The sequence below is a fragment of the Balaenoptera ricei genome, chromosome 11, assembly GCF_028023285.1.
Source record: "Balaenoptera ricei isolate mBalRic1 chromosome 11, mBalRic1.hap2, whole genome shotgun sequence".
NCBI classification, from domain to species: domain Eukaryota; kingdom Metazoa; phylum Chordata; class Mammalia; order Artiodactyla; family Balaenopteridae; genus Balaenoptera; species Balaenoptera ricei.
Genome location: NC_082649.1, coordinates 90263905 through 90290253, shown reverse-complemented (window position 1 = coordinate 90290253; position 26349 = coordinate 90263905). Strand labels below are relative to the sequence as shown.

The following is a 26349-nucleotide window of genomic DNA, read 5'->3' as shown; positions in this document are numbered from 1 at the left end:
CAGAGACCATGTAGGACATTTTCTCTGCAAGGAATTTACGAGTTAGTAGGAAAATTGGATAATAAACATAAAACCACAACTAAATGTAAAATGTACCTTTGTTGAAGATGATGAAGAAAGGGAACCTGGCATAAGAAAAGAGGCCCCATTGTACATTTAGTCTGAGAAGTCAGGAAAAGCAGTCCTAGGAAAGTGAAAATTGAGTATATTTTGAGATGAACATGTTTAATATTCATTTTTACATCATTGACAAATCATTTGTCAATGATTCAAGAGTTAAATAAAGTCACAGATAGTTACCACAACGTAATAGGGGAAGCATAGACTTTGGAATTAACCAGAACTGGTTTGAATCCACATGATACCTCTTACCAGCTGTGCATCTTAGCAAGTTCTTTGCTTTTAATTTTTAATTGTGATAAAAATACGCATGACCTAAAATTTCCATCCTACCTACTTTTAAATGTACAGTTCCTTAGTGTTGGGCTTGGTTATTTTGCAGCCAATCTCCAGAACTCTTTTCACCTTACAAAACTGAAACTCTGTACCCATGAAACAGCATCTCCCATTGTCCCCTCCCCAACCCCTGGCACCCACCATTCTACGTTCTGTCTCTATGGATTGACTACTCTGGCTACCTTATATATGTGGCATCCTACAGAATTTGTCTTTTTTGTGACTGGTTTATTTCACTTTGCATAATTTCCTCAAGGTTCATCCAGGTTGTTGCATGTGTCAGAATTTCCTTCCTATTTAAGGCTGAATAGTATTCCTTTGTATGGCTATACCACATTTTGATTATTCACCTGTTGATGGACACTTGGGTTGATTAAACCTTTTGTCTGCTGTGAATGATGCTGCTATAAACATGAATGTACAATCTTCTTTTTAAACTTTCTGGGTCCAGATTACCCATGTAGCAAAACGGGCTTTATTATAATGCAGTGTAATGAGGATTAAGTAAATTATATAAAACCACATTCTACCTTGCCTAACATATTATAGGTTTTAATAGGCATTAGTTGCTAACAATAATAGGATTTTAAATTTGGAAGGAAAGTTTATCTGATCTAGGATTTTCCAGAAGATGTTATTCTTTTTTTTTTTAATATTAATAGTCATTTATTTATTTATTTATTTATTTATTTATGGCTGTGTTGGGTCTTCGTTTCTGTGCGAGGGTTTTCTCTAGTTGCGGCTAGTGGGGGCCACTCTTCATCGCGGTGCGCGGGCCTCTCACTATTGCGGCCTCTCTTGTTGCGGAGCACAGGCTCCAGTCGCGCAGGCTCACTAGTTGTGGCTCACGGGCCTAGTTGCTCCGCGGCATGTGGGATCTTCCCAGACCAGGGCTCGAACCCGTGTCCCCTGCACTGGCAGGCAGATTCTCAACCGCTGTGCCACCAGGGAAGCCCAGAAGATGTTATTCTTACCAGTAGTGATACAAAATGATTTCAGAATAGTCCACAAATATTTTTGAAAATTTAATAATGCTTCATTTATTATATAGAGTACCATAAGAATGTAACTAGCAAACCAAGGCTCATGACTGTGTGAATATTAGTGTTTAGGACAAGGCTAAAGTTGATGTTTAAGTCAAGTTCATTTTTTTAAAAATAACAAAAATGATGAAAACGGGGCGTGACTATCTGATGCTTGGAAACACCGATATGGAAAATAAGAGTAATCAGACCCAGAACAAAGCTTTTATTTTTCTCCCCGTTCCCATTTCCTGTTTTTTTTTTTTTTTTCTTTTTGTCCATTCAAAAAATATTCAATTCAGGCTGAACTCTCATCTGTCTTGGGACTCACACAAAATAAGCCCAGGTTTTAAACTTGCAGTTAATTTTTTTGCAAGACTGGTGTTGGAATAAGTGATTCAACCAAAATCACTTCAAGTTTTCTATAATCTACGAGCACACATCTCTTGGCAGGACACACCATGCTGAAGCATGTTATCTGAGCTGCCTCAAATGGAACCTGCCCTTTTATGGTGCCGCCAGGCCACAGGAAATCACAGACTTTGGGAAACTGTTCTAACAATCGAGCATTCATAGCATTTGGATGGAGCCCTGCAAAACACAGTCATTAGTATTTCAACCCTAAGTAACTGCCATATATATGTTCTGTTATCTAAGCACTGCAGCTTAAGAGTGCTCTGAGCTGACCTAAACTCATGGTTAATACCAGATCACAAATTTTAAAGGCAATGTAGAACTGTGTTAAAGAGCAGACAGTAAGCCAAAAAATCTGCAGGGAATACAATCTTGTTTGGCGTCATTGGTCACATGAATGTACCTGAGCCCTCTTCCCATCTGTAAGTCCAGCCCTCTCTCCCTCATGGCATGAGTCAGTGATGTTGAGAAATTTCTCAGCATAGCCAATCTTTTATATCATTTTCCCATGACAAATTCAGTTAACCAAATCACATTCTATGGCTAAATCCACAAGTGCAACATATTTCAACACTGTTTTGGGCAATTGTGATGTGGTTGCCAAACGGATAATTTTATGTTTGTTGTTTTGTGATTGACAAGAAACAGAATTTTCAGTGTGCTATGTTGCTCTTGACAAATGCTATCAAACCGCCTTCCCCCGGCATCTAGTGTTCATGAGAGGGAGCTGAATTATGAATCCAAGTTTTTAAACCTCAGAGAGTTTCATTAATTATCTAATGGAGCTCTCATTAACGTTTCATTGTTTTGCCTTATTTTTCTCAAAAATTGATTTAAACTTGGAAAACGAAGGTAAAATAACAGACTCTGTGCTGCAGTTTTTCATGTGTATAGCTATTACTTCTTGGGAATAAATCTAAGTAATCCTTATTTTTGATTGCCTCCCATTTTGCTCATCTCATCATACATGGCTGGCTTAAAAATCATCCACACTTCATTTCCTGCAAGTTTAATCTGCTCAGTTGGCAGTTTCTCTTAGCCTCTGGATGTGTCAAACGGGACACACACTGCCTGCCTTTCCTGGCCCATCACAAGCTTCCCTCTAGTGGTGGATAGAAGAATTTCTTTATCTCCACTATCAACAAGTTTTCCAGGAGACCACGGCAACAAGTGAGAAATGCCCTAAAGTGTATGATGAACATGATAAAACAAATTGTCTCACAATGTTATGGAAATGCCTTTGTAAAAGGAAATTTAGCTACGCTGTTATTTTCTCTGATTCTTCCTATACACTATGTGTTACCAAAGAGATTCTGCTCTCCTTTGGCTGCCTCCTGTGACTGTCATTTATCTGTTCTATGTAAAATATCACTCCATGCTCAAATCTATTTTAATTTCTCATTTTGCATTTCAAGCCCCCAGTCAGCCACCAGGAAATGTTGTTTGGAATGCTACAGACACGAAAGTGTTACTTAATTGGGAGCAAGTGAAAGCCATGGAGAATGAATCAGAAGTAACAGGATATAAAGTAAGTTGTATCATTTGCAATGCTTTCTTTTCCTACTTCTGGCAGTACTTTTCAAAGGAAGCTAGATTTGAACAGTTTTTCTAAATGTGGATGGTGTGATCTTTATAAACTACTTTTGACATACAGATGTCAAGCTGTTTATGAAAAGGGTATTTTTCTAAAACATCTGATTTCTTAAATATAAATTTAAGTGACATATTTCTGCTCACGTGGGAGTTTTAGCCCAAATGTTGATAAGTTGTTAATTATGTTAGTTTCCTATTTCTGATGCTCACCCGTATACTACTTAAAAAACAACTAATAGCATTGGCTCTGATTCTTTGGTCTCCTGTTCAAGATCTATACAATAGGACCTTGCCCCCATCTCTCCATCCTCACAAATACCCAACCAGCTGAACTTTTCATAGAAGAAGTTTTTTCTTCCCCACCTCCTTCATTTTGAGCACCTGATATTTCTACCATGTGCTGATCCCTAGTCTAAGGTGACAGAGCTATGAATGCAGCCTGTATTTTAGTGGGTATGGAAAACAAACAATATAAATGAAGTAACATCAGAGTAATAAGTTTATGAAAAAAATAAAAGAGGGCACTATAAAAAAATCAATGTGTTTGTTCATGCATTTTAGGTTTTCTATAGGACTAGCAGTCAAAATAATGTGCAAGTGCTAAACACAAACAAAACTTCAGCTGAACTTTTGCTGCCCATTAAAGAGGACTACATTATTGAAGTTAAGGCCACAACGGATGGCGGGGATGGGACCAGTAGCGAACAGATCAGGATTCCAAGAATAACCAGTAAGTTGGTTGAAGTCAACATCTCCTTAATTCGCGGCATCAGTTATGAGCCCCCAAGAGAGAGTCAATCAGTGCCTCCCTCTCCACTCCTTTTTTTCCTACCATTTCTTTCATCTGAATGCTGAGAAGGTCTTGGAATATGAGAGATGAGGGCAGGAGGAATTCCTCACTAGTGGTGCAAAATAAGAATGATAAGAACAGAATAACAGAAAAGACATTGAGAAATATTTAACAAATTTTATTAATTTATTTTTTTCTCATTCTGAGCTATGCATACATTTGCCTTTGGATTGCCATAAAACAGAATTCCTTAAGCATTTCTCAAGGGCAATGTTGAACCCACAGAGTGTTTTTAAGATCTTTAATCTTCTAGTTGTTTGCCTCTGAGAAATTATAGATGAATCTTATCAGTTCTTTACCAAGTAGAAAATTTAGCATTGTTAAATTAAGGTCAGAACCCACTTGGCCAAACCAAAAGACGCTTTAAAAAAAAAATTCTTAGTTTCTGATTTCAGTGGAGTTTCATACTTGCTCGTCTTTTCAAAATCCAAATGAAGCCTATTGTATTATAGAAATTGTATTTTTAGAGTTCAGGGAAACAGACTTTTCATACGTATTTTACCAGTGACAGTGTTAGAAGAAATTTTATCTTTTAAATCTCAAGGGTGGAGTTTTGTGGCCTCAATTTAAGTACTGCAGAAGCCATGCTATTCTGCGGTTCTTAGTAACCTAAATTACTTTGCTCCGTGTTTCTTTTCATTGAGGTTGGCCTAATCTATAATCTTGGGCATTCAAGATTAAAACCCTTATTTGTAATCTTGGAAAACAAAATGAGGGACATCCTTAGCAAGTAAAGAGAAAGGGAGATGTGGAAAGTTGGAGGAATTTTATCTCTTCATGAAATCATAAAGACTGCAATACTTAGACCAAAACAAACAAGTAACTAAATGAAGAAAATGGGAAATATTTATCTCAGAACTGAGTTCTGCAACATAAAAATATGTAAAAACCATTTAGGACTACAGACTTTTTTAAAACTGTATGTGCTTCAATAGAGCAAAACCAGAAATTAATTTAAGCTTATTATTATTATTATTTAGGTTTTTAATTAAGACCTGCTATCTTGTTCCTAAGATAGATCAAGGTTCAGAGGTAAAATTACCATATGGCCCAAGTGGAACTGTTAAAAGGAATAGGTTCTGTGCTTTTGCAGGAACAGGTAGATTTTATTAGCATTTGAGGGATGCTGAGTCAAGAGTAGCCTTTCCCTCTGACATCTGCCTTCTTGTTGAGTTTGCATAGATTGGTGCAGACAAAGGCCAACTATAGGAAAATGGAGCTTTTATTGATTGCTTTTTTAAGATGATATTTTATATTATGCATAATAACTTATCAAAAAATGTACAGAAGAGAAACAAACATATTTCCTAACCCTTCTCCAATGAAGCTTGCTTTAATTAAACCACTGAATTATCTCAAAATTGTCTGTAATGGAGTATAATTGTTTTCAAAATGATTAAGTTGTTTTTCCACTTTCAATTAAAGTTAAATAATACTAGATGAACAAAGCCCAGAATCCTTTAAGAAAACTTAAGTATATAAGAGTGTTTATAGATACTCTTGGCAAATAATATATGCTACATTGTTAAATAACATGAAGGCTAATGTTAACTTGTGGTAGTAAGTTAGTTACTTAAATTGATACAGTCCTTATTAATGAGCTGTTTATCATCTTTGACAGATATGGATGCAAGAGGTTGTACATCAGCCATCTCCAATGCCCACCCTGTGTCAAGTTATATCTCTACAGCACTGTTCTTTATTGTAAACACCCTGTGGTGATAGTCACTTTTTTTTTTATTATTTATTGGAAAGTTCATTGGTTGCAAAAAAAGTGCTTTCACGAAATGCAGTGATTATGCATGTTTTTTTCCAACTCTGTATTTTTAACTTTCTACATAGGTAAAATATGAATATAATAATAAAAAAAAACCCAGTAAATCCTTTTAGGGGAATCTGAAATGCCTTAATATTTACTTGATACACCAAAGGAATTTACATATTACATACATCCGATTTTTGATAGAGACATTCTTATGATTTTAAGCACTGCCTGTGGATAAAGACTCACATGCTTCCATGTATACACACCCACATGCAGACACATACTTTTGTGGGTTTGGTTTTGTTTTTTTTTTAATGTAGAAAAACTCATTTACTCCAAATGCTTTGCTCCCATTGTAACAGCACTGTTTGGAAGACATAATTAGTGTTATTTGGAAATGCTCATTTGAAATACTCAAGGGTGAAAGATACATTTTAAAAATTACCCCGTTGGGCAGAGGGTGCATGTAATTCAAAAGAATGTTGGAGATGCTACAGTAGACTTTGGAAGAGTGCTGTTTCGTCTGGGTATACTGCTGCGTGGTTGTGAGATTCTTTACAAATCACTGCTCTCTCTACTTCTCAAGCACTCACCCTTAAAATGTGGAGATAATAATGCCCATCTTTTCTGCCTCTCCCCCATGCTTTGTTAGCCCTAATGCACTAGGCCTGTGCAAAATATTAGTATGAATTTATTTAATCATATTGAAGTCCTGAGGACCAGCCAGCCACATTTTTTAAGTTTGCGCTCCATTCTAGGTAATGCTTTCTTTTTCATTCCATGATATTATAAAACTGAAATGATCACATTTTGTCCTCTCTCAAAAGGTTTAAAAAGTGAAATAAAGTAAAAAGAGATTGTTTCCTTCACACCTAAGAACAAGCTTTCAGGTTTTATTAAAACATGGTGGAGAAAATAAGGAACAACCTGAATCTTAACCCAAATATAAAACAAAATTTACGTGATCATTCATTTCCAATCTCCGATTCCATCAAGGGACCCTCTCTTTTTTGGATGGTGGAGATGGTTTTTAATGAAATCCAACCGTTTATGAGAGTGAGTCTGGCAGGCTTTTTAGTTCCTGAGCTAAATTTGTAATAGAACCATGGCCATGCCGCTGACTTTGATATGTATGACTCAGCCTCTCAATACATGGTGTTCAAAAGATTGTCAAAGACATGACTTCATAGCAGTATGTAAAAAATATATGAAAATCAGCAGATTGAGTGTTACACATTGCAAAATCAATTTTTTACCTCTTTCCTGTCCATTTCACATTTTGCAGGAACTTGTTCTTTGCAAAGATATCTGAATTTGAAACCAACAGATATCAAAAGAGAATACATATTAGCAAAATTCTGATATTACCATAGAGTGTTACTTTACATTTAGAGATCACATTTAAGATAAAGTCATTATACACAAAGAAGAAAAATATTTATAACTTTTCTCTTCAAGGTCTGTATATACTGTATATATCTAGAAAAATTCTGAATGATGAGTAGATTTCATATGACCATTGTTATTTCGGGTCAAAAAGTGGAGAAACACTTTCTCCAATACCTGTATTTTATGCTACATGTAATGGAGTTGTACCTTTTTATTATTTGGTAATTCCTATAATATGTTCCTATACTTTTCATTTTCAAGGCAATTACTCTATTGTTTCATGGTGTTTCTAGAAATATATCTCCATGAGATATGTACTTTGTTTCATATTGAAAAGTATAAAATTTACCTTTAAATTCCTGTGTGTGTATCCTATGGTTATCTGTATGTATTATTTTTTATTATTCTAATAAAATTTATAAAAATTAAATGCCCATGGATGATTAATTGTGGTATGGTCAGAAAGAACATTTTAAGGGGGAAATAGGTGCACACCATAATAGTTATGCTGATGCTATCATTTCTTATATTCTTCAGCCTACTTTTAGTCTTTCCATCTTTTAATCTTCTATTTTTTTATACCCTAATGACTGAGTAAAATCAGCAGTTTGAGACAATGCCCTCTCTATTAAAGGGATTTCAGCTCTGGGGAGACGGGAGGAAAGAGAAGCAGAAAATTCACTTTCTAGAATTATGGTATCTAGTTTCTTCTGACTTCTTCTTCAGTTAATGTGGCTACTCCCACTTTTCTGACAAATATCTTCTTAAGATTAATATCAACTTATCAACTCTTTCATTGACTTTCTCCTTGGTATCTGTGTTAGAGACTTGCTTCTAAACAATCCTTGCGGTATGATATATTCTAAATGTTTGAAAATGTATACTAGAAAAAGATTAGTTTTCCATTAGTAAAGAGTGTTAAAAGTTATTGTTGATGTAAGGAAAATTAGAGCTAAAATAATAATCATTTTCTTACATGAAAATTCAAAGATATATTTAGAAGTAGGAGAATTGAGAAAAGTATGTGTAGGGGTTGTACCACGGTATGAAGGTGTGTGTTCGTGTGTGTGTGTGTTCATGTGTGTGTGTGTTCGTGTGTGTGTGTGTGCGCACGGGTATGTGTGTGTGGGTGACTGTAAATTTAAGTCTAGTTGTACTAGGTGCATTAGTGTACCCTAATAAAGGGCAAAGAGCTGGGGAATATGCAGAAACAGATTATACCACCAGAACCAGCCCTGATGTCCTCTCCCCCGAAGCCAGGGCTGTTTGACACGGCACAGTCAGGTCAGCAGTGAGTCATACTGCCTTGATCTGAATTGCATCCTCACCAGTTAGTGGCCCTGTGATTTTGTACTAGTTCTATAACTTTGCTAAGCCTCCATTTCCCTGTCTGCAGAATGGGACTATCGTGGTATTATCCTCATAGAGTTGTCAGATCTTCAGTGACTACTAAACTCCTCTGTGCTGAAGTTTCCTCTTTTATGAAAATGGAGGTTATTGGTGCTACCCACTCAGAGGGCTGGGAGTTAGGAAGCAAGGTGATGTGTGAGTGCTTAGAACCATGCTCTTAGCATTCTTCTTCCCATCAATAGGTACCTATATGACACTGGAAGACAGAAGACATCGTTCGTAGGTGGCTTTGTTGTATACGTTTAGAGCTCTCCTTTAATCTCATTCCACTGAGAAGAAAGGTATATGATTCCAGGAGTTCCTAGAAGAGAGGGTAAAGTGATTCTAGTATCAGATTAATTTTTCATAGTAATGTAATACTGATCCTATTAAACTACGTATCTTCACTCTCCATGTGCCAGGCTCTGAGTTAAGCACTGTACCTTTGCTAAATTCATGTTTACAACAGTCTTCTTAGTTAGGTACTATTATCAAGCCTATTATACAGATGAGGAAACTAAGGGTCAGGAAGATTAAGGACATTGTACTAGGTCATTCTAGCAAGGGCATAGTAAAACGGGAGTCTAACCCAGGTAATCTGGCTGTAACCCCTGAGTCTGAGGCATGAAGAGGTTTTTAATCCCTTTCAAAATCAGATCCATTAGATTTAGAGATTTTGAATAAGCATCTCTAATGTCAATTTGTAGTATAATTTGTTCTGCCCTCTATTATTGATCATAATTCAAATTGGAGAACTGAACACCTGGGAAGACTTCTTTTGGCTATCGTAAATTTTGATATTCTCTAATTCTTACATGGAAGGCTATCCAAGCTAAAATTGACCAAGCGTAAGTATTCTTTAAGTAAAAATTATAAAAATATTTGTTTTTTAAAAATAATTTTTAGGTTTTATGTTTAATTTTCTTCACACATTTTTTTTTAAAAAATTGAAGATGGTTTGTTGATTTTCATTAATATTACCATTTTCAATGAAAACCTAACAGTATAATTCAATTAAATAAAGAAAAGTGATTAGAATGTTACAAGTTCTTATTTTTCAATGAAAATCACCCCTGTCGTTTCATGTTCTTATAACTCCATCTATTTTTAAATTTAAAGTTAATCTTAATTGGGTTCATTTTTTTCTGAAGTATTTTACCCTTTTTAAAAATGAAAATTGTGCTGATACTCATTATCATTTGGAATCACTTCAGTAAATATTGGAGGTAAAATCACCACAGCAGCAATTACAAATTTAGCAATTAGTAAGTTGTACCATTCTTTTGAAAGAAAATATGTAAACAGAGAGGACTATGATTGATTTAAATGGTTAGGTGTTTCTGCTGTTATTTTTATTTGAACCCTGTGCCCTAATTTAACATGTCTTGCTTTACGTGTAGGTGATAATTACCTCTTGAACTTGCACGCAGAATAAATGCCCTGAATCAGAAAGTTGTAAGAAAGGGTGCTTCTGTTATTTGTCAGCATTCATTCTTATTCTTTACTCTTATTCTGCCTGCTGAAATTATCTTATAGCCTGATGATTCTACCTTGGTCATTAATACTGTGGGGAAGAGAAAGAATTAGATCCTGCATAATTGGATGTTACCTGGGAAAACTCAGAAAAAAACAGAGACAAATGATAAGAACAGCAAATGAGAATTATTTTACCATCGGACAGTAAAATGGGACAGACTAATATAAATGACAATGCTAATGTAAAATGTCTATCGAGACTGGCTAATGAGGAAGTGAAGGGTCCATCCAGTGTGATTGGTATATTGGCCTTTCCAAAGCATCCAGACAAGAATGGCTGCCCTTCCAAGACTAAATTTCAAGATCACATATGGAAATGCTCATTGGAATCATAAACCGTGGCACAGTAAGTACACTCATTGTGTGTAGCTCATATTTATCTGCTCAGTACCTAATTGTTGAGTGAAATCAGGGAATTAATCACCGTTTTGTCTTAACCCTCCCCTTTTTTGCTTGCTTAATTTTTCCTCCTGTGCGACCCCTGAAGATATTAAGATATGATGATTAGGAGACTAAGAGGTATTTTAAAATGTGTTTGAAATAATGATAAGCAGTAGATAATCTGTGTTGGGAAAGATGACCAAATTGGGATGAAACAGTATAGCATAGTGGTTAAGAGCATTTGTTCCCAGTCATAGATCTGGGTTGGAACCCTAGCCATGTCCCTAAATAACTGTGTGATCTTGGACAAGCAGGCTAATCTTTCTAAGACACAATGCTTATCTCTAAAAAGACACCAATGGAAGGAAGGACCTGCCTTGGAGGATTGTCATGGTAAGAGGACATGATCTAATCATAGAAAGCTTTTTATCATAGTTTGGCTAATGGGTACTCAGTCAGAAAGTCTAATAAGTTAATAATAATAATATGATTATTGGGGTTTTTTGTTTTGTTTTTACAAGGGAACATTATGGTTTTCCTTTTTATTTAATCAAAGAATGGTGGATAAACATAAATACAGCACAGTTACTTCAGATCATTCTTCATATTGTATACACACAGACCAATGAACGTAATCTGAAAGAAAGCTGCAGTCAGCAATGAAATGCATACAGCTTTTCCTTCCCTAGCTCAAAAAAAGTTAAAAACACACAAACTTAGAATCTCATCAGCACACACTCTCCTGTGACAAATGATTCAGACATAAATAGTGGGTGCAAAGAAACTATATGCTAACATAGGTATAACCTTTGTTAATGAAAAACAGAAGCGGCCATAATGATTAAGATACATTCAGTTACTGATAACTAGTTATACCCTAAAGGGCATTATCAAAAGAGAAATCGTGCTGCAGAGAAAAGCTACATATACATACACAATGAGAAGAGGGATAGTGCTGCAGAGAAAAGCTATATATACATACACAGTGAGAAGAGAAGTCGTGCTGCAGAGAAAAGCTATATATACATACACAATGAGAAAATAAACTGCAAGATTAACGCATGCATGTTTAATACTGGAAAAATCACAGCCCTCCAAAATTTCTCCACATTTGTTATAAAAGCCCTCTGCACTCAACTAAAATTAAAATGATCTTAAAAGGATAATACTTGTAAAGTTTACTTAAGTCTTTTCAGCCACAGAAACTGCAATGTAAATAAATGTTCAGAGTCATTTTCAAAACAGAAACAAAAATCTGTTCTCCTGATGACATGCATGATTAAAAGGTCTATACAAGATACATTGCTCTACATTCCCAATGACTAGGAAAAAAAACCTGAAGTCCATTTTTAGTTTGCAGATGGTCAAAGGATTTTGTATTCCAGCAGGAGTGCAAATCTTCTGGATCTTTTCACCAACAACTACTGGATTTTCTTTTCTAATTTTCTCAGCAGCATCAGCTTTGTAATTGTAAGAGCACTTGTGTACATCTGAGTAACGGTGTACACCACAGTAAACATTTCCACACCAGCATTCAAACCCAGTAAGTCCCACTTTCTTCCTGCACACGAAACAGTGATTCTTTTTTTGTTTTGGTTTTTCAGGAGGCTTGCTTCGCTCTTCAGATGTCTGCTGTGCGGTTTCTGATCCTGAAGCTCACAGGTCTTCTGCTTCAGGTATTGCTTTGTTCACAGATGTGCTGTCCACTTGGGAAGATGCTACAGATTCTGATAAGAGTGACTGATTTGATACAGGGCTTGGAAGCATAGATGAAGAGGTAGAGTCTAATGCCAACTGAGCTTCTGGACACTGCCATCTGTGCCCTGAACTGGTAAAGACTCAGACTACTGACAGAAGGTGCAGGTGGGCTTATTCTACCATTACTACTATTCTGTCTCTGAAGATGTTCTTTATAACGTATTGAACACATGCCATTTGTACGAGGGTTTCCATAAAATCCGCTGCCAGTGGAACAAAGTATAGGCACTTGGCTGTGATTAGTTTCTTGAGCTACGTTCCTCTGTTGCGCACTCCGATAAAAGTATAGGGACTTTGGATTAGGGTTCCTACTGCACTGAGGATGCTTTGTAGTCCTCTGTATAGCAGTCCCCACTTCCCTATGTCAGGTTGTCTTTGCTGCTGTTGCTTGGGCTGGCGGCGGCTCTCTCCGCCTGACGCGCTGCCTGCCGCCGCCGGTCGCCGCCGGTGAATGAGGACAGGTGAGGCCACCGAACTCCTGCTCGCTTGGGCCCGGCCGCTGCCGCCAGCCCCTCCGCCTGCTGTTTATTAAACTTTTCCGTTTGGTTGTTCGGCCTGTGCCGCGACCGCGGGGGAGAGCTCCGGGATTGGCCGGCTCCTGGCGCTGACCTGATTATTGGGTTTTAAATGCTCAATTATTCTTCAAGAGTTACTTGTAAAATACACAGGATGACAGTATTAAACCTCAAATGGTAGTTCATTAATTCATCCAGAGTTTCAGATACTGGTCTTGGGACAGGACGTCTCGTCTCCAGGAGGTTACATGTAAGTTATAAAGCAAAGGAAAGGACTACAGAGTAATTTGAGGATGAGAAGGATATTGTAGAATATATGCTCAAGTAGCTGTGAGAACTAAGGTAATGTTTATAGAGCTTTTAGCAAAATACTGGGCACATGTCAGGCACTCAGCCTCTGCTGGTTGCAACCCTTATTCTCTCAAAACAAGATCCAAATGGCAGAGAGCTCAAAATGTTGCCACAATCAAAGCCAGTAATACTATTCAGAGGATGTTATTCAGAAAGATGTTAAATCTCAGACTAAAAGCTTTACTGCTTCTGCATTAATCAATAAGGCCTATTCATGACCTCATACTTGTTCCTCATGAATTATGGTAATTAAGTGAAAACAGGGTCCCTTGGCCTGGCAGAGCTCGTTTGGCTGCAGAGAAGGTTCTAGATGTTAGACTGAAGAACATGAGGGGCTGAGAGTTTTGGTTTTTTTTAAATGAACACTGCCGTATGTTAGAGTGATTCTTTTTTTTTTTTTTAATTTTTATTTATTTATTTATTTATTTATGTCTGTGTTGCGTCTTCGTTTCTGTGTGAGGGCTTTCTCTAGTTGCGGCAAGCGGGGGCCACTCTTCATCGCGGTGCACGGGCCTCTCACTGTCGCGGCCTCTCTTGTTGCGGAGCACAGTCTCCAGACGCGCAGGCTCAGTAGTTGTGGCTCACGGGCCTAGTTGCTCCGCGGCATGTGGGATCTTCCCAGACCAGGGCTCGAACCCGTGTCCCCTGCATTGGCAGGCAGATTCTCAACCACTGCGCCACCAGGGAAGCCCGGGCTGAGAGTTTTTTTCGAGAGCCTTGGGAGAGGGAAATGTGTTGAGGAGAAGGAAATCATGGGACTGTCATACAGAGTGAAGTAAGTCAGAAAGAGAAAAACAAATACCGTATGCTAACACATATATATGGACTCAAAAAAAAAAAAAAAAAAAAGGTTCCGAAGAACCTAGGGGCAGGACAGGAATAAAGACGCAGATGTAGAGAATGGACTTGAGGACACGGGGAGGGGGAAGGTAAGCTGGGATGAAGTGAGAGAGTGGCATGGACACATATATACTACCAGATGTAAAATAGATGGCTAGTGGGAAGCAGCCGCATAGCACAGGGAGATCAGCTCGGTGCTTTGTGACCACCTAGAGGGGTGGGATAGGGAAGGTGGGAGGGAGACGTAAGAGGGAGGAGATATGGGGATATATGTATATGTATAGTTGATTATCTTTGTTATACAGCAGAAACTAACACAACACTGTAAAGCAATTATACTCCAATAAAGAAGAAAAAAAAAAAAGAAAAAGGGAAATCATGGGAAGAGTGTCCAGAAGCCGCATTTTGAGAACAGTACTTAGTTTAGTGTTCTTACCTATAGTGGGTTACCTTCATCTGCCAGGACCACTGCCCGTGAGTGACAAAGTCCTGCTGGCCCTGGAAGTGCCAAAGGAGATTTCTTTGGCTACTGCTACCATATGAAAAAAAAAGCTTTCTTACTTGAGAAATTAAGCACATTTGTCTAAATTTGCAACACCTGACTAGGCTCTTTCTGTAGGAAAGAAAGCCATTCTCTCCTTGAGTTTTCCCGCTTCTATTAAGAGCAGATGCTAAGGAATGCAGAATGGGGGGGGGGGGGAATTCTAGTTGCCTCCTGCCATAGCTCGGGAGATTCATTATGTAGTAATGAAATGATCTCAAAGAGAGAGAAAACGATAAATCCAGGCCAAGATTTCAGTTTAAAGAAAAGGCAAGGGGGAGAGTAAAGCGCTAGGTTTATTTTCCAATGTAATGCTAATTGAAAACATTTCACTTATGTTCAGGGACATTCACCTTTCACTGAAAGGTCGTTCAGTACCTTCAAAGAGAGTTTTCTTCAAAACGGCACGTACCCATACTTCTAGCCAGAGACTTAAGTTCTGTGGAGAGCTTTCTGCTGACAGCCTGTGTTGTTGAAAAGGCAGCTAGTGGCTACAGGTGTTGTGAAAGTAGATGAGCCCCAGCTGCTCAGGAGAGAAGTGGGGACGCGGAATGCTCCTAGGCAACTGGAAGGGACTTGCAGCGGACGGTGGCTTGCCTGGGGGAAGAGCTTCCAGGTCTAAGCAACAAGCTGGTGGAAAGAAATGATGAAAGCTGTGAGCGGAGCATTCAGGCTTGGTAGGTACACTTAAATTGTATTTTAGAAGGGATGGTAGAGGAGGATTTGGGGAAAGATGGCGATGGTGTGCTTTGGAATCAGATAGCCTGTAATGCCTGAATCTGTCTCTCCCTTGCTTGGGGCTTTTGAGCAAAGTGCCTGAGCGCTCTAAATCCCTTTCCTCACCCATAAAACGGAGGTGGGGTATGCCTGCCTCTAGTGTGTGATAAATAAATGAAATAATACACAGAATGGGGTTATCGCTTTACGTGAGGAAGGAAGCCCTCAACGCTCCGAACTTAGAACCAGTTTCAACTTTTCTCCCATCTCACATATTGCAGGAATGAGAAGGTTAGCGCTAATTTTTCCTAATACTTGAAATTTCATTCTGTTTATCGTTTTCATTGACCCCATGTGTAGACTTGCTTATTGCTCGAGGTGAAAACTGACACAGAAAATGCCATATTGAAAGGAGACGCCCACCGTTTTTTCTTGGGCTTAAAAGGGAGATCAAAGAGGAAAAGTAGCCTTCTTTACTGGTTCAGAACAATTTCCCAAATTGGTCATATGTAAAGAATGTTAGGTTCCTGCATCCTTAAGTGTTCGATTTCAATTATTTTCCTTGAAACTAAATGGTATTTTTAAGAGAAAAAAATTGCATCAAAAATATTGTTTTCTCCCTCTTCTCAGATAGCATATTCCCATCTGAGTGTTCTAGTTGTTTTAAAGCCTTTCTATACAGTTAAAGGAAAAACTTGACTCTTAGATACCTTCACATTTTTATGCGTAAAACATGCATGATATCCTGGAATACCTTCAGGCTCATTCTTATTTATGACATGTTTTTGAGAATTTGAGTAAGACTCTAACATGAAAACAGAGTTTAATCATGACGTTGTGATTTTTAAGGCGAAAAGTACCTTAATTAAACATATTGATCTGGATATTTTTTTTTTTCTTGGACAAATGTGAGATCACTTGTCACTTAATAAAAGAGTAGTCACTTTTCCAACAGCAGAAAAATCCCAGGAAGCTTTTCAGCCACTAAACTTGAGATAGAAAACCTTTGAGTGCCTTCCTATCAGCATCTACTACAGATTCTTTTCTTGGCTCTTCCTTGAAAATCCTGTGTTTCCTAGGCTGAGATAGACCCTGTGCACAGCTGTTTGTGATTTATAGATGATCTTGGTGTTTAGGAATACCAGCAAGTCCTACAGTTTTCTGTATTAGGACATCAGAGGTTACTATCTAGATACTGCTGCCGTGGCAGAGCATGGAGTATGCATGGAAATAACTTATCCTGAGAATTATCTTTAAGTAAAGCTTCGTAGAAGCAGGAGGAGTTTGTTTTCAGGTCTTCTTTCTGTATTAGAGGTTTTCAAACCAAAGTATCAGAAGTGGGTTCCTGCCCAGCTGTCTTGAATCAGAGTCTCTCAGGATAAGGCAAGGAATCCACGGACTTTTGTCTAATGAGCTGATTAAAATGAACCATCAGATTTGGTATCCAATGTTCTAAAGTACAAATGAGTAAAAAATATCTGAGGCAGGACAAAAACATTTCTTAATAAGACAATGTGTAAAGTAAAATCAGACATCATGATTAAGATCTATGAAAGAATGGATCTGATTAAAGCACAGCCTTGTGGCCTTAAGAATTTATAAATTGTGAGATTTACATCAAAATGCTTTCTTAGTAGTATAAGAAGGATATTCACTGTTGTCTGTGAAAGGGAAAAAAATGTTAACAATTTAAATGTCCACAGAAGGAGAAAAATACGATATGATAAATAGATGCTGTGGGTTAGTGTGCAGTACTTAAAAAGAAATCTGCAAGTAAAAATATGCAAGACAGGTTGTTGCTTCATAACCTCCTCAGGAACTTCCTGGGTGTAAAAGGAAACAGCCCCCGCTCCTGACCCCCAGTAAGCAGAGGGCAGGAGAGACCAAAGAAAAAGGCAGACCCTTCCAGATTGCTAGGTGGCAGGTTTAATAAGCAAGAGAGCTTACTTAGAAGAAGGCTTGTCTTGGGTGGCTGCAAGACGAGTAGATCTCCATAGAAGCTTGTCTTGGGTGGCTGCAAGACGAGTAGATCTCCATACTCACCAGCCAAAGGTGAACTGTTTATATAGAGCCCCTAACTGCGTTTAGTAACATACCCAGTCCTATTTCAGGGCTGTTTCCTTGGTGCAGTTTCTAGGAGCAAGGAACACAAGCTGAACACACATCCCAAGACAGTGGAGGTGGGATGGCAAGCTTCCAATGGCCTGGGTCCAGCCTGTAGTTCAACTGACAGTCAAGTCTTCTTGATTACCTCCTCCCACACAGGTTTTTGGGTGTTACAGGCAAATATAAGATGAAAAAATGGTTCTAATTATGTGAAAATTTAAATGAAATTTTTCATGGATATACATTCATGTATAAAACCATAGGTCTGGAAGAGAATGCACTAAATCAGTAATAGTGGTTACTTCCGGAATGAAGTGGCAGTATTGAGATTAGGAGTTGTGGTCAAAGATATATTTAGCCTTATCCATGCTATTTCTGTTAAAATATTCACCTTAATTAAAATAATGTGTTGCATATTTTATAATTTGCTTAGGTATATATAAAAAACAAAGTGGCATAACTGTTGTAAAGTTATGGCAAACAAACAAGCCTCATGGGATATAACTATAAAGCATCTTATTTTTGTCTTATCACCTTGTTTTATGTTTTTTTCCAGTTTTATTGAGATATAATTGATGTATAGTACTGTGTAAGTTTAAGGTGTACAGCATAATGATTTGACTTACATATATCATGAAATGATGACTGCAAGTTTCGTTAACATTCATTATCTCAAAGAGATACAAAAAAAATATAAAATATTTTTTTCTTACAGTGAGCACTCAGGATTTTTTCTCTTAATATTCATATACATCGTATGGCATTGTTAACTGTTGCCATCATGTTGTATATTCCAACTCAGGAAGGCAGGCTGGACAACTTGTCCTTCAGATAGTTCTGTGTGGGAAACATGTTACCGAACTAAACTTGGGCCCACTCGCCCTCATGTGGTAAAGCTAATATACTAACACAGGGTTGTGGTGAAGGAAAGTGCAGCATTTATTACAGGTGCCATACAAGGAGTCCAGGCAGCTCATGCTCTAAAAACCCAAAAGCTGCAGTGGATTTCAGGGAAGCATTTTTAAAGGCAAAATGAGGGAGGGAAGTCACAGGGTATGTGGTCAGCTCTGCACAAGTCTCTGATTGGTTGATGGTGAGCTAACAAGGGTGGTGTCACAGGGGTTAACATTATCAATCCTCAGGCTCCAGCCACTCTGGGGGCTATGTGCTCATGGTCATCAAGCAGTTAACTTCTTCCATTTGGTGGGGGCATTGGCATCTGTAAAACAACACAGGGACTGTGCATTAGATACAGTTATCTGTGTACTTAAGGGAGGAGCTAAAGATTCTGTGGTTGACATATGGCTGATTCACTATTTAAATTCTTACCAGTTCTCCTGGCCCAACTGCTGTTTTTGTCACTACATGTTCACATCCTTTCAATCATTAATTCTTTTTTTTTTTTTAATTTTAGCATCTTTATTGGAGTATAATTGCTTTACAATGGTGTGTCAGTTTCTGCTTTATAACAAAGTGAATCAGCTATACATGTACATATATCCCCATATCTACTCCCTCTTGCATCTCCCTCCCACACTCCCTATCCCACCCCTCTAGGTGGTCACAAAGCACTGAGCTGATCTCCCTGTGCTGTGCGGCTGCTTCCCACTAGGTATCTGTTTTACATTTGGTAGTGTATATATGTCCATGACACTCTCTTCGTCCCAGCTTACCCTTCCCCCTCCCCGTGTCCTCAAGTCCATTCTCTAGTAGGTGTGCGTCTTTATTCCCGTCTTGCCCCTAGGTTCTTCAGAACCTTTTTTTTTTTTTTTTTTAGATTCCATATATATGTGTTAGTATACGGTATTTGTTTTTCTCTTTCTGACTTACTTCACTCTGTATGACAGACTCTAGGTCCATCCACCTCACTACAAATAACTCAATTTCGTTTCTTTTTATGGCTGCGTAATATTCCATTGTATATATTGTCACATCTTCTTTATCCATTCATCTGTTGATGGACACTTAGGTTGCTTCCATGTCCTAGCTATTGTAAATAGAGCTGCAGTGAACATTGTGGTATGTGCTTATTTTTGAATTATGGTTTTCTCAGGGTATATGCCCAGTAGTGTGATTGCTGGGTTGTATGGTAGTTCTATTTTTAGTTTTTTAAGGAGCCTCCACACTGTTCTCCATAGTGGCTGTATCAGTTTACATTCCCACCAACAGTGCAAGAGGGTTTCCTTTTCTCCACACCCTCTCCAGCATTTATTGTTTGTAGATTTTTTGATGATGGCCATTCTGACTGGTGTGAGGTGATACCTCATTGTAGTTTTGATTTGCATTTCTCTAATGATTAGTGATGTTGAGCATCCTTTCATGTGTTTGTTGGTGATCTGTATATCTTCTTTGGAGAAATGTCTATTTAGGTCTTTTGCCCATTTTTGGATTGGGTTGTTTGTTTTGTTGATATTGAGCTGCATGAGCTGCTTGTAAATTTTGGAGATTAATCCTCTGTCAGTTGCTTCATTTGCAAATATTTTCTCCCATTCTGAGGGTTGTTTTTTCGTCTTGTTTATGGTTTCCTTTGCTGTGCAAAAGCTTTTACGTTTCATTAGGTCCCATTTGTTTATTTTTTTTTCATTTCCATTTCTCTAGGAGGTGGGTCAAAAAGGATCTTGCTGTGATGTATGTCATAGAGTGTTCTGCCTATGTTGTCCTCTAAGAGTTTTATAGGTCTGGCCTATAAAAGTCTTATAGTGTCTGGCCATTTCTCCCAGCACCACTTATTGAAAAGGCTGTCTTTTCTCCATTGTATATTCTTGCCTCCTTTATCAAAGATAAGGTGACCATAGGTGCGTGGGTTTATCTCTGGGCTTTCTATCCTGTTCCATTGATCTATATTTCTGTTTTTGTGCCAGTACCATACTGTCTTGATTACTGTAGATTTGTAGTATAGTCTGAAGTCTGGGAGCCTGATTCCTCTGGCTCCGTTTTTCTTTCTCAAGATTGCTTTTCAGTCATTAATTCTTCAGCCATGCTTTTGTGACTCAGGGGGCCTGGGAGACTACAGCTTTTCTACAAATAAGAGGCAAGCAGAGGACATAGTGGGAGGGCTCTGTCCTGGGAAGGCACCATAGGTTCCTACTCAGTCACACACATATCAATCCAGTGTGTCCTCAAAATACAGATGACACACAAAGTGATCTCCTTGAAGCCTCTCAAACTGAGATAAAGAGGAAGAAACCATTGTCTTCCCAATTCAGGGGAATGAATGTTCGTGATAATAAGACCCAAAAGCCTTATCAAAAATCTTTTAATAACTTTGTATGGAGTGTATTCTATATAAATATTGTGTTATTATGTACACCTGAAACTTATATTGTAAGTTTTCTATACTTCAGTAGAATTAAGTAATTAATTTTAAAAAATCTTTCTCTATTTCCTCACCCATAAACTTCTTATGCTTTTTTAGCATGAGTCAGGGGTTTGACTCATAGAACTTATTTTCCCCCATGCTGGGTTTTTTAAATTATTAATTTAATTTTTTTTTATTGAAGTACAGTTTGCAAGTCTCACGTGGGGGTCGAGCTCCACACTAAAAAATGTGGACTCTGGTGTCCTCAGGCCTCATCTCAGATTTATGTTTCAGGTTCAGTTACCATAACGTTGTCTTCTCAGGGGTGGCCTGAGCGTGTTTTCTTTTATGGACCCATAGGCATGGCAGTGGGTGAAATAACACTAGTCCATGCAAGAGTCTTAAGGGAGAAAATATCAGTACTTCGTTCTCCGCAGTCCTTAGAGCCAGCAAGTTGGACTTCAAATGTAGGTTTTCTTCATTGATTCACATAGACAAATGCTTGAGGATATAAGTGGAAAGTTTACCTTTTCTAATCTTAAATCATTCTTGGAGCCAAATGAAACAGGACAAGGATGGGCTCAGAATTTGAATAATACAGTAAAGCACAGGACTAATTTTTGTATGTAGGCGAAGGAAAGGGGCTAAGAATGGAGGAGTTCCTTAAGGAGAGATTGAGTGATTAATCAGCAGTGGTCAAAGGAATTTCTGAAATGCTTGCTTGGGAGGAGGCCCTGAAATCAAATTAAGGTTACTAGCTAGAGCCTGAGGGAAAGCTGTATTTTGCAAAATCTCGGTGTTGTATATATATCTTTCTGTTTCATTTTTCTTTTTTCTAAAGAATATATATAAAATATAATATAATTGTATAATGTGTATGGTATATATATATCATGTATACATTATAGAATAGGCATATTCTTTATTTTCCTTAACTTTTTAAAAAATATTTATTTGGTTGTTCTGGGTTTTAGTTGTAGCAGGCGGGCTCCTTGGTTGCGGCTCCAGGGTTCCATAGTTTCAGCTTGCCAGCTCCTTAGTTGCAGCACATGGGCTCCTTAGTTGCAGCAGGTGGGCTCCTTAGTTGTGGCACGCATGTGGGATCTAGTTCCCTGACCAGGGATCGAACCTGGGCCCCCTGCATTGGGAGCTCAATGTCCCATCCACTGTGCCACTGGGGAAGTCCCTATATTCCTTAACTTTTTAAACTTTAATCTCTAAAAATCTGGAATAATGTAAAACAAGCATACTTGAAAAAGAAAAGAGAATATTGAAAACTGAACATAGAAATTATAATGAAATTTAAAGTTTTTAAGTATGGGAGTGTATAATAATTAGTGTTATATGAATATCAAAGAAGAGAAATGTATTTGACTATAGGGTAAGAAAGGAAATAAACTGTAAAAGTCTTAAATAAAAATAAATATTCCAGGAATGGAAATGCTTTTGTCAGGTATCTGTGTTTACAATAATGTGTTTATACTCCTAGCAATGTTAATTTGAAAAGATGCTTTAAATTTGAGTTGTCAGTGTAAAAATATCACTTGATTTACAAGACAATCGACTGTCAAATATATTGCATAGATATGCTGGATGTTTTATAGCTATGTCGTCTAGACACTAATTTTATCCTTAAGAGTTATTGGAAATCAAATTTAGATAGTTTTCCTGAAAAGGGTAAACTTGTGTATTTATTGTGAGAATGGAAAAGTTGAAACCATCTGTCAGGCAGTGGCACTTAGGAATTAACTTCAGACAGTCAAAGATGAAGTTTTGCATGAGAGTCTGCATTAATCTGACAGCTTTATGTCTGAAATAAATAACAATATGATATGATTTGGGGGAGTGGGATAGGTTTGTAAATAGTCAAACATTAAGAAAGTAAATTTTCTTGTTTCACGGTCATATGGGTTTTTCTGTTTCCTCCTGAAAACTTTTTTCAGTTATGTATCTATATACTAAGATGTGTGTAATTATTTGTTTGATGAATTGTGTTTTCAGTGTTTCCCTACTGTCTCATAAAAGCATCTGACGCTGATTGGTTTTGCACTGTTTCATTTACTCAGAAGTTAGGTATATATTTAACTCTTGAAAAGTGTTCTGTAAATACCGTCTATTAAAGAAGTTATCACAGCATATTTTTATCATTAGTTTGCTTGTCTCTCCACTCAAATGACAGTAACTGAGTCTAGGGCAGGGAATGTGTTTTATCTGTCTTCGTATCTCTGGCATAGAGGCATTCTGCTTGGTAATTGGTAGACAATCAGTAAATACAATAATTAATGAAGTAAATTAATAAATGAGAGTTCTGGAGCCTTCTCTCCTGTCTTGCAGTCAGGTGTAATCCTCTCATCCCTGTTGCTTTCTATGCCAGGCTCTAATAACTGACTCTTCTGCGTGAATCATAGGAAAAGACACGAAATGTCTTTTCTCTTTATTAACTGAACATTCCACAGTCTCTCCATTCTCCAGCAAGAGATAGAAGTTAAACCAAGATTCATAAATGATTAAGCACAGCAGTAAAATCTGCAGTGCTTTTTTTTCTGTAAGCCTAGCAGATGACTTGCTGAAATATTCTTCTCTCTATGGCCTGTTGACATAAGAGATTCAAGATTCCCTAATCTGCAAAATGAGAATAACGGTCCTAGCATCTCAATAAAGTTGTTGAAACGATTAACATAGAATACACGTAAAACATGGTGCATGGTCTGGTATTGTTAGGAGTGCACTAAATATCAATAGTTGTCATTTACTGAGACCTGACATTTTGATAGAGGAGTGCTTCAGATCGGCTCCTATTGAATTTGGGGACAGAAAGTCAGTTACGTAAACAAAATCATTCTGTTCTTAAGCTGTGTTGTGCTTTTTCAGCATGAACAAAGGGTTTTTGAAATTTTATTACTATAATATTTTCCCTCCCTTGTCTGTCTACATTTAATCTCCGTTTATAATTATGACATTTTCAAGAAATGCCTAATAAGGACTTGAGGCTTTAATTATAAAGCTAGTGTTGTGTGCATGTACTTTACATATATTGTCATTATTTTATCCTTGGATCTGCAGAACTTTCATCTGTAACGTGTGTCTCATTCAGTAATTAATGTCTGATTATCTATTGTAAACAAAAAAATCAGTCAATCTAAGAAAGAAATGGAAAATTTTATTTGAGCCAAATTTGAGGATTATAACCCCGGAAGAGCATCTCAGAAAGCTCTGAGAACTGTTCCACCAGTTAGAAATCAAGGCACAGTTACATAAGATTTTTTGAGGCAGAGGGCTGTACATCAAATGACGTATTATTGACAGTTTACATAATACAGATCTAAGTGTCAACCTGGTGGGTCACATGACCCCTTACAAGATCAAGAAGGAATGTTATCTTTTTAAGGAGTTGTCTTGTTGATGCTGGAAGAACATTGTTCTTTATGGGTGACAAGGTATTCCTGCTCATGGGGGAAGTTTGGTTGATGCATAATGCAGATACACAGTGCACAGTAAGGGGGAGAGAGGAGGCCAAAGGGCAGAGAAGAAATTATGTTCAAATTTTGGTCGTCTTGCCATAAAATATAAATTTTATTTCACACTATTCTGAGTGGGCCTTCATCCTAGGCACTGGGATATAGCAGTTAGCAAGAAAAACAATACCTCTGTTCTCATGGAGCCTCCATTTTGTAAGCAGTAATAGGCATTAGACAAGTGATCAAAAAATGAACTGAATTGCTACAGACTGTGAAGAAAATAAAAGTGTGAGAACTAATAACGGCAGTGGTAGGAAAGAGGGACTCACAGAATGAGAAGTTAGGGGTTGGAGGAGATTTCAGCCAAGAGCTAAAGGATGAGAGTTTTCTCTCCGTAAAAGGAGTTCAGACTGTTGTCGAACCCAAGTTTATGTGCCCGATTACAGTGGGGCCAAAGAAAGCAAAATGTCGGAGTTTGAAGGGAAAAGGTTTATTGCAAAGGCCAAGCAAGAAGAAAGGGCAGCTCATGCTCAAAAAGGCCAAACTTCCCTATGGTTTTGGGGGAAAAGTTTTTATAGGCAAAATTTAGGGGGAGGACTGCAGGGCATGTGACCTTCCTGACTGGTTGGTGGGGAGGTAACAGGGTGGTGTTCCAGGAATCTGGTCATCAGCCTTCTGGTTCCACGCAGTCTAGGGTCCAGTGCCTATGCTCAGCCTGAAGTTACCCTCCTCCACCTGGGTGGGGCGGGGGCCTTAGTTCCTATAGAAGAGCTCATAGATCTGTACCAGATTATGTGTATCCCTTGAGGAGGAACCAGGACCCTGCTTTATCACCGCATTATTATTTCTTGACTGCTCCTCCTTTGTTTCTGTATTCCCTCCTTTCCCGAATTTGTGTTTGAATCTGCCCTTTGGCACTCAGGGGTGCTTTAGGAGGCTGAAGTCTTTTTCCTACGGATAAGGAACAGGGGACATGGAGAGGCTTTTGTACCCAGGAGGACCCCACAGTATCCTGCTTGGTTTCAATCCCCCATTTTCTTTTATACCTCTCAATCTAGAGGGGAATAGGTGTTGGACAAGAAAGGGAATAATGTTTTGGATAGAGGGGTTTATCATAAACTGGGCAGAGGCACTCGGTTTTAGGGGGCCTCGGTGTCACAAATATTACCTTTCCAAACAGAGAAATCATTAAGTCAAAGGCTTTGAGGCAAGAACAGAGTCTGGACAAGAGAAAATGGTATCAGATGAAGTGGAAAACATCTTGTTGACTTCTAGGTCATGATAAGAAAGTTGGATTTCATAGGCAGTAAAATGGGGAGCAATTTAATGTTTAAGCAGAAGAGTGGCATGGTCTAAATAGTTTTTAAAAAAAATCAAACTGGCCACTGTGCATTACATGGATTAAAGTGGGGAGGCCAGTTTGGAGGTTAGTGAGATTGTGACAATGAGAACCTCTGGTGCGTGGGTTGGCGTAGCAAAAGGAAAGGTGATTGAGAAGAATGGGAACACTTGTGAGATTCTGGGGGCAAGATCAGTATTAGTATTAGTGGATTCAATAGGGGAGGATATGGGAAACTAGAAGTAAAAGATGACTTCTTACTGTGTTTTTGTTTTGCTTTTGCTTGATCACCCAAAGTAAAACTCATAGGCCGTCTCATTTTAGATCTTTAAAAAAGTCTCTGCAGGAGAATACATGAGAATATTTTTCTTTTAATGTGTACTAGGTCTTCGCATTTATACCACGTTATAAATGTTGTCTTCTCTTTAGGTAGATTGTAGATCATTGTCAACAAAAATCAAGAAATCCATCCTACCCTTATGCCAAGTTAATATTTTTTGTCTAAAGTTTATTTTTATTTTTATCAAATTAACACACCTGCAAAGCTTAACTTTGTAGATCGAGTTTATTTTGAAAGGTAGTGTTGAATTATTTTCCAAATAAAGCAGCTTAAAAAAATTCAGATGTGGTC

At 37.9% G+C, this 26349-nt stretch overlaps 1 protein-coding gene and 1 pseudogene across 2 annotated transcripts in view; one reads left to right on the top strand and one right to left on the bottom strand.

Annotated features, from left to right (window-relative positions):
- CNTN3 (contactin 3) overlaps positions 1 to 7478 on the top strand; it is a 328834-nt gene extending 321356 nt beyond the window's left edge. For both annotated transcript variants that reach the window (XM_059940197.1, XM_059940199.1), the window contains 3 exons: positions 3308 to 3420; positions 4047 to 4215; positions 5957 to 7478. In XM_059940197.1, the coding sequence (XP_059796180.1) occupies positions 3308 to 3420; positions 4047 to 4215; positions 5957 to 6057 (383 nt within the window). In that variant the 3' untranslated portion in view covers positions 6058 to 7478. The remainder of the gene's footprint in view (positions 1 to 3307; positions 3421 to 4046; positions 4216 to 5956) is intronic.
- The window catches only part of LOC132375345 (AN1-type zinc finger protein 6-like), a 33215-nt pseudogene continuing 14210 nt past the window's right edge, over positions 7345 to 26349 (bottom strand).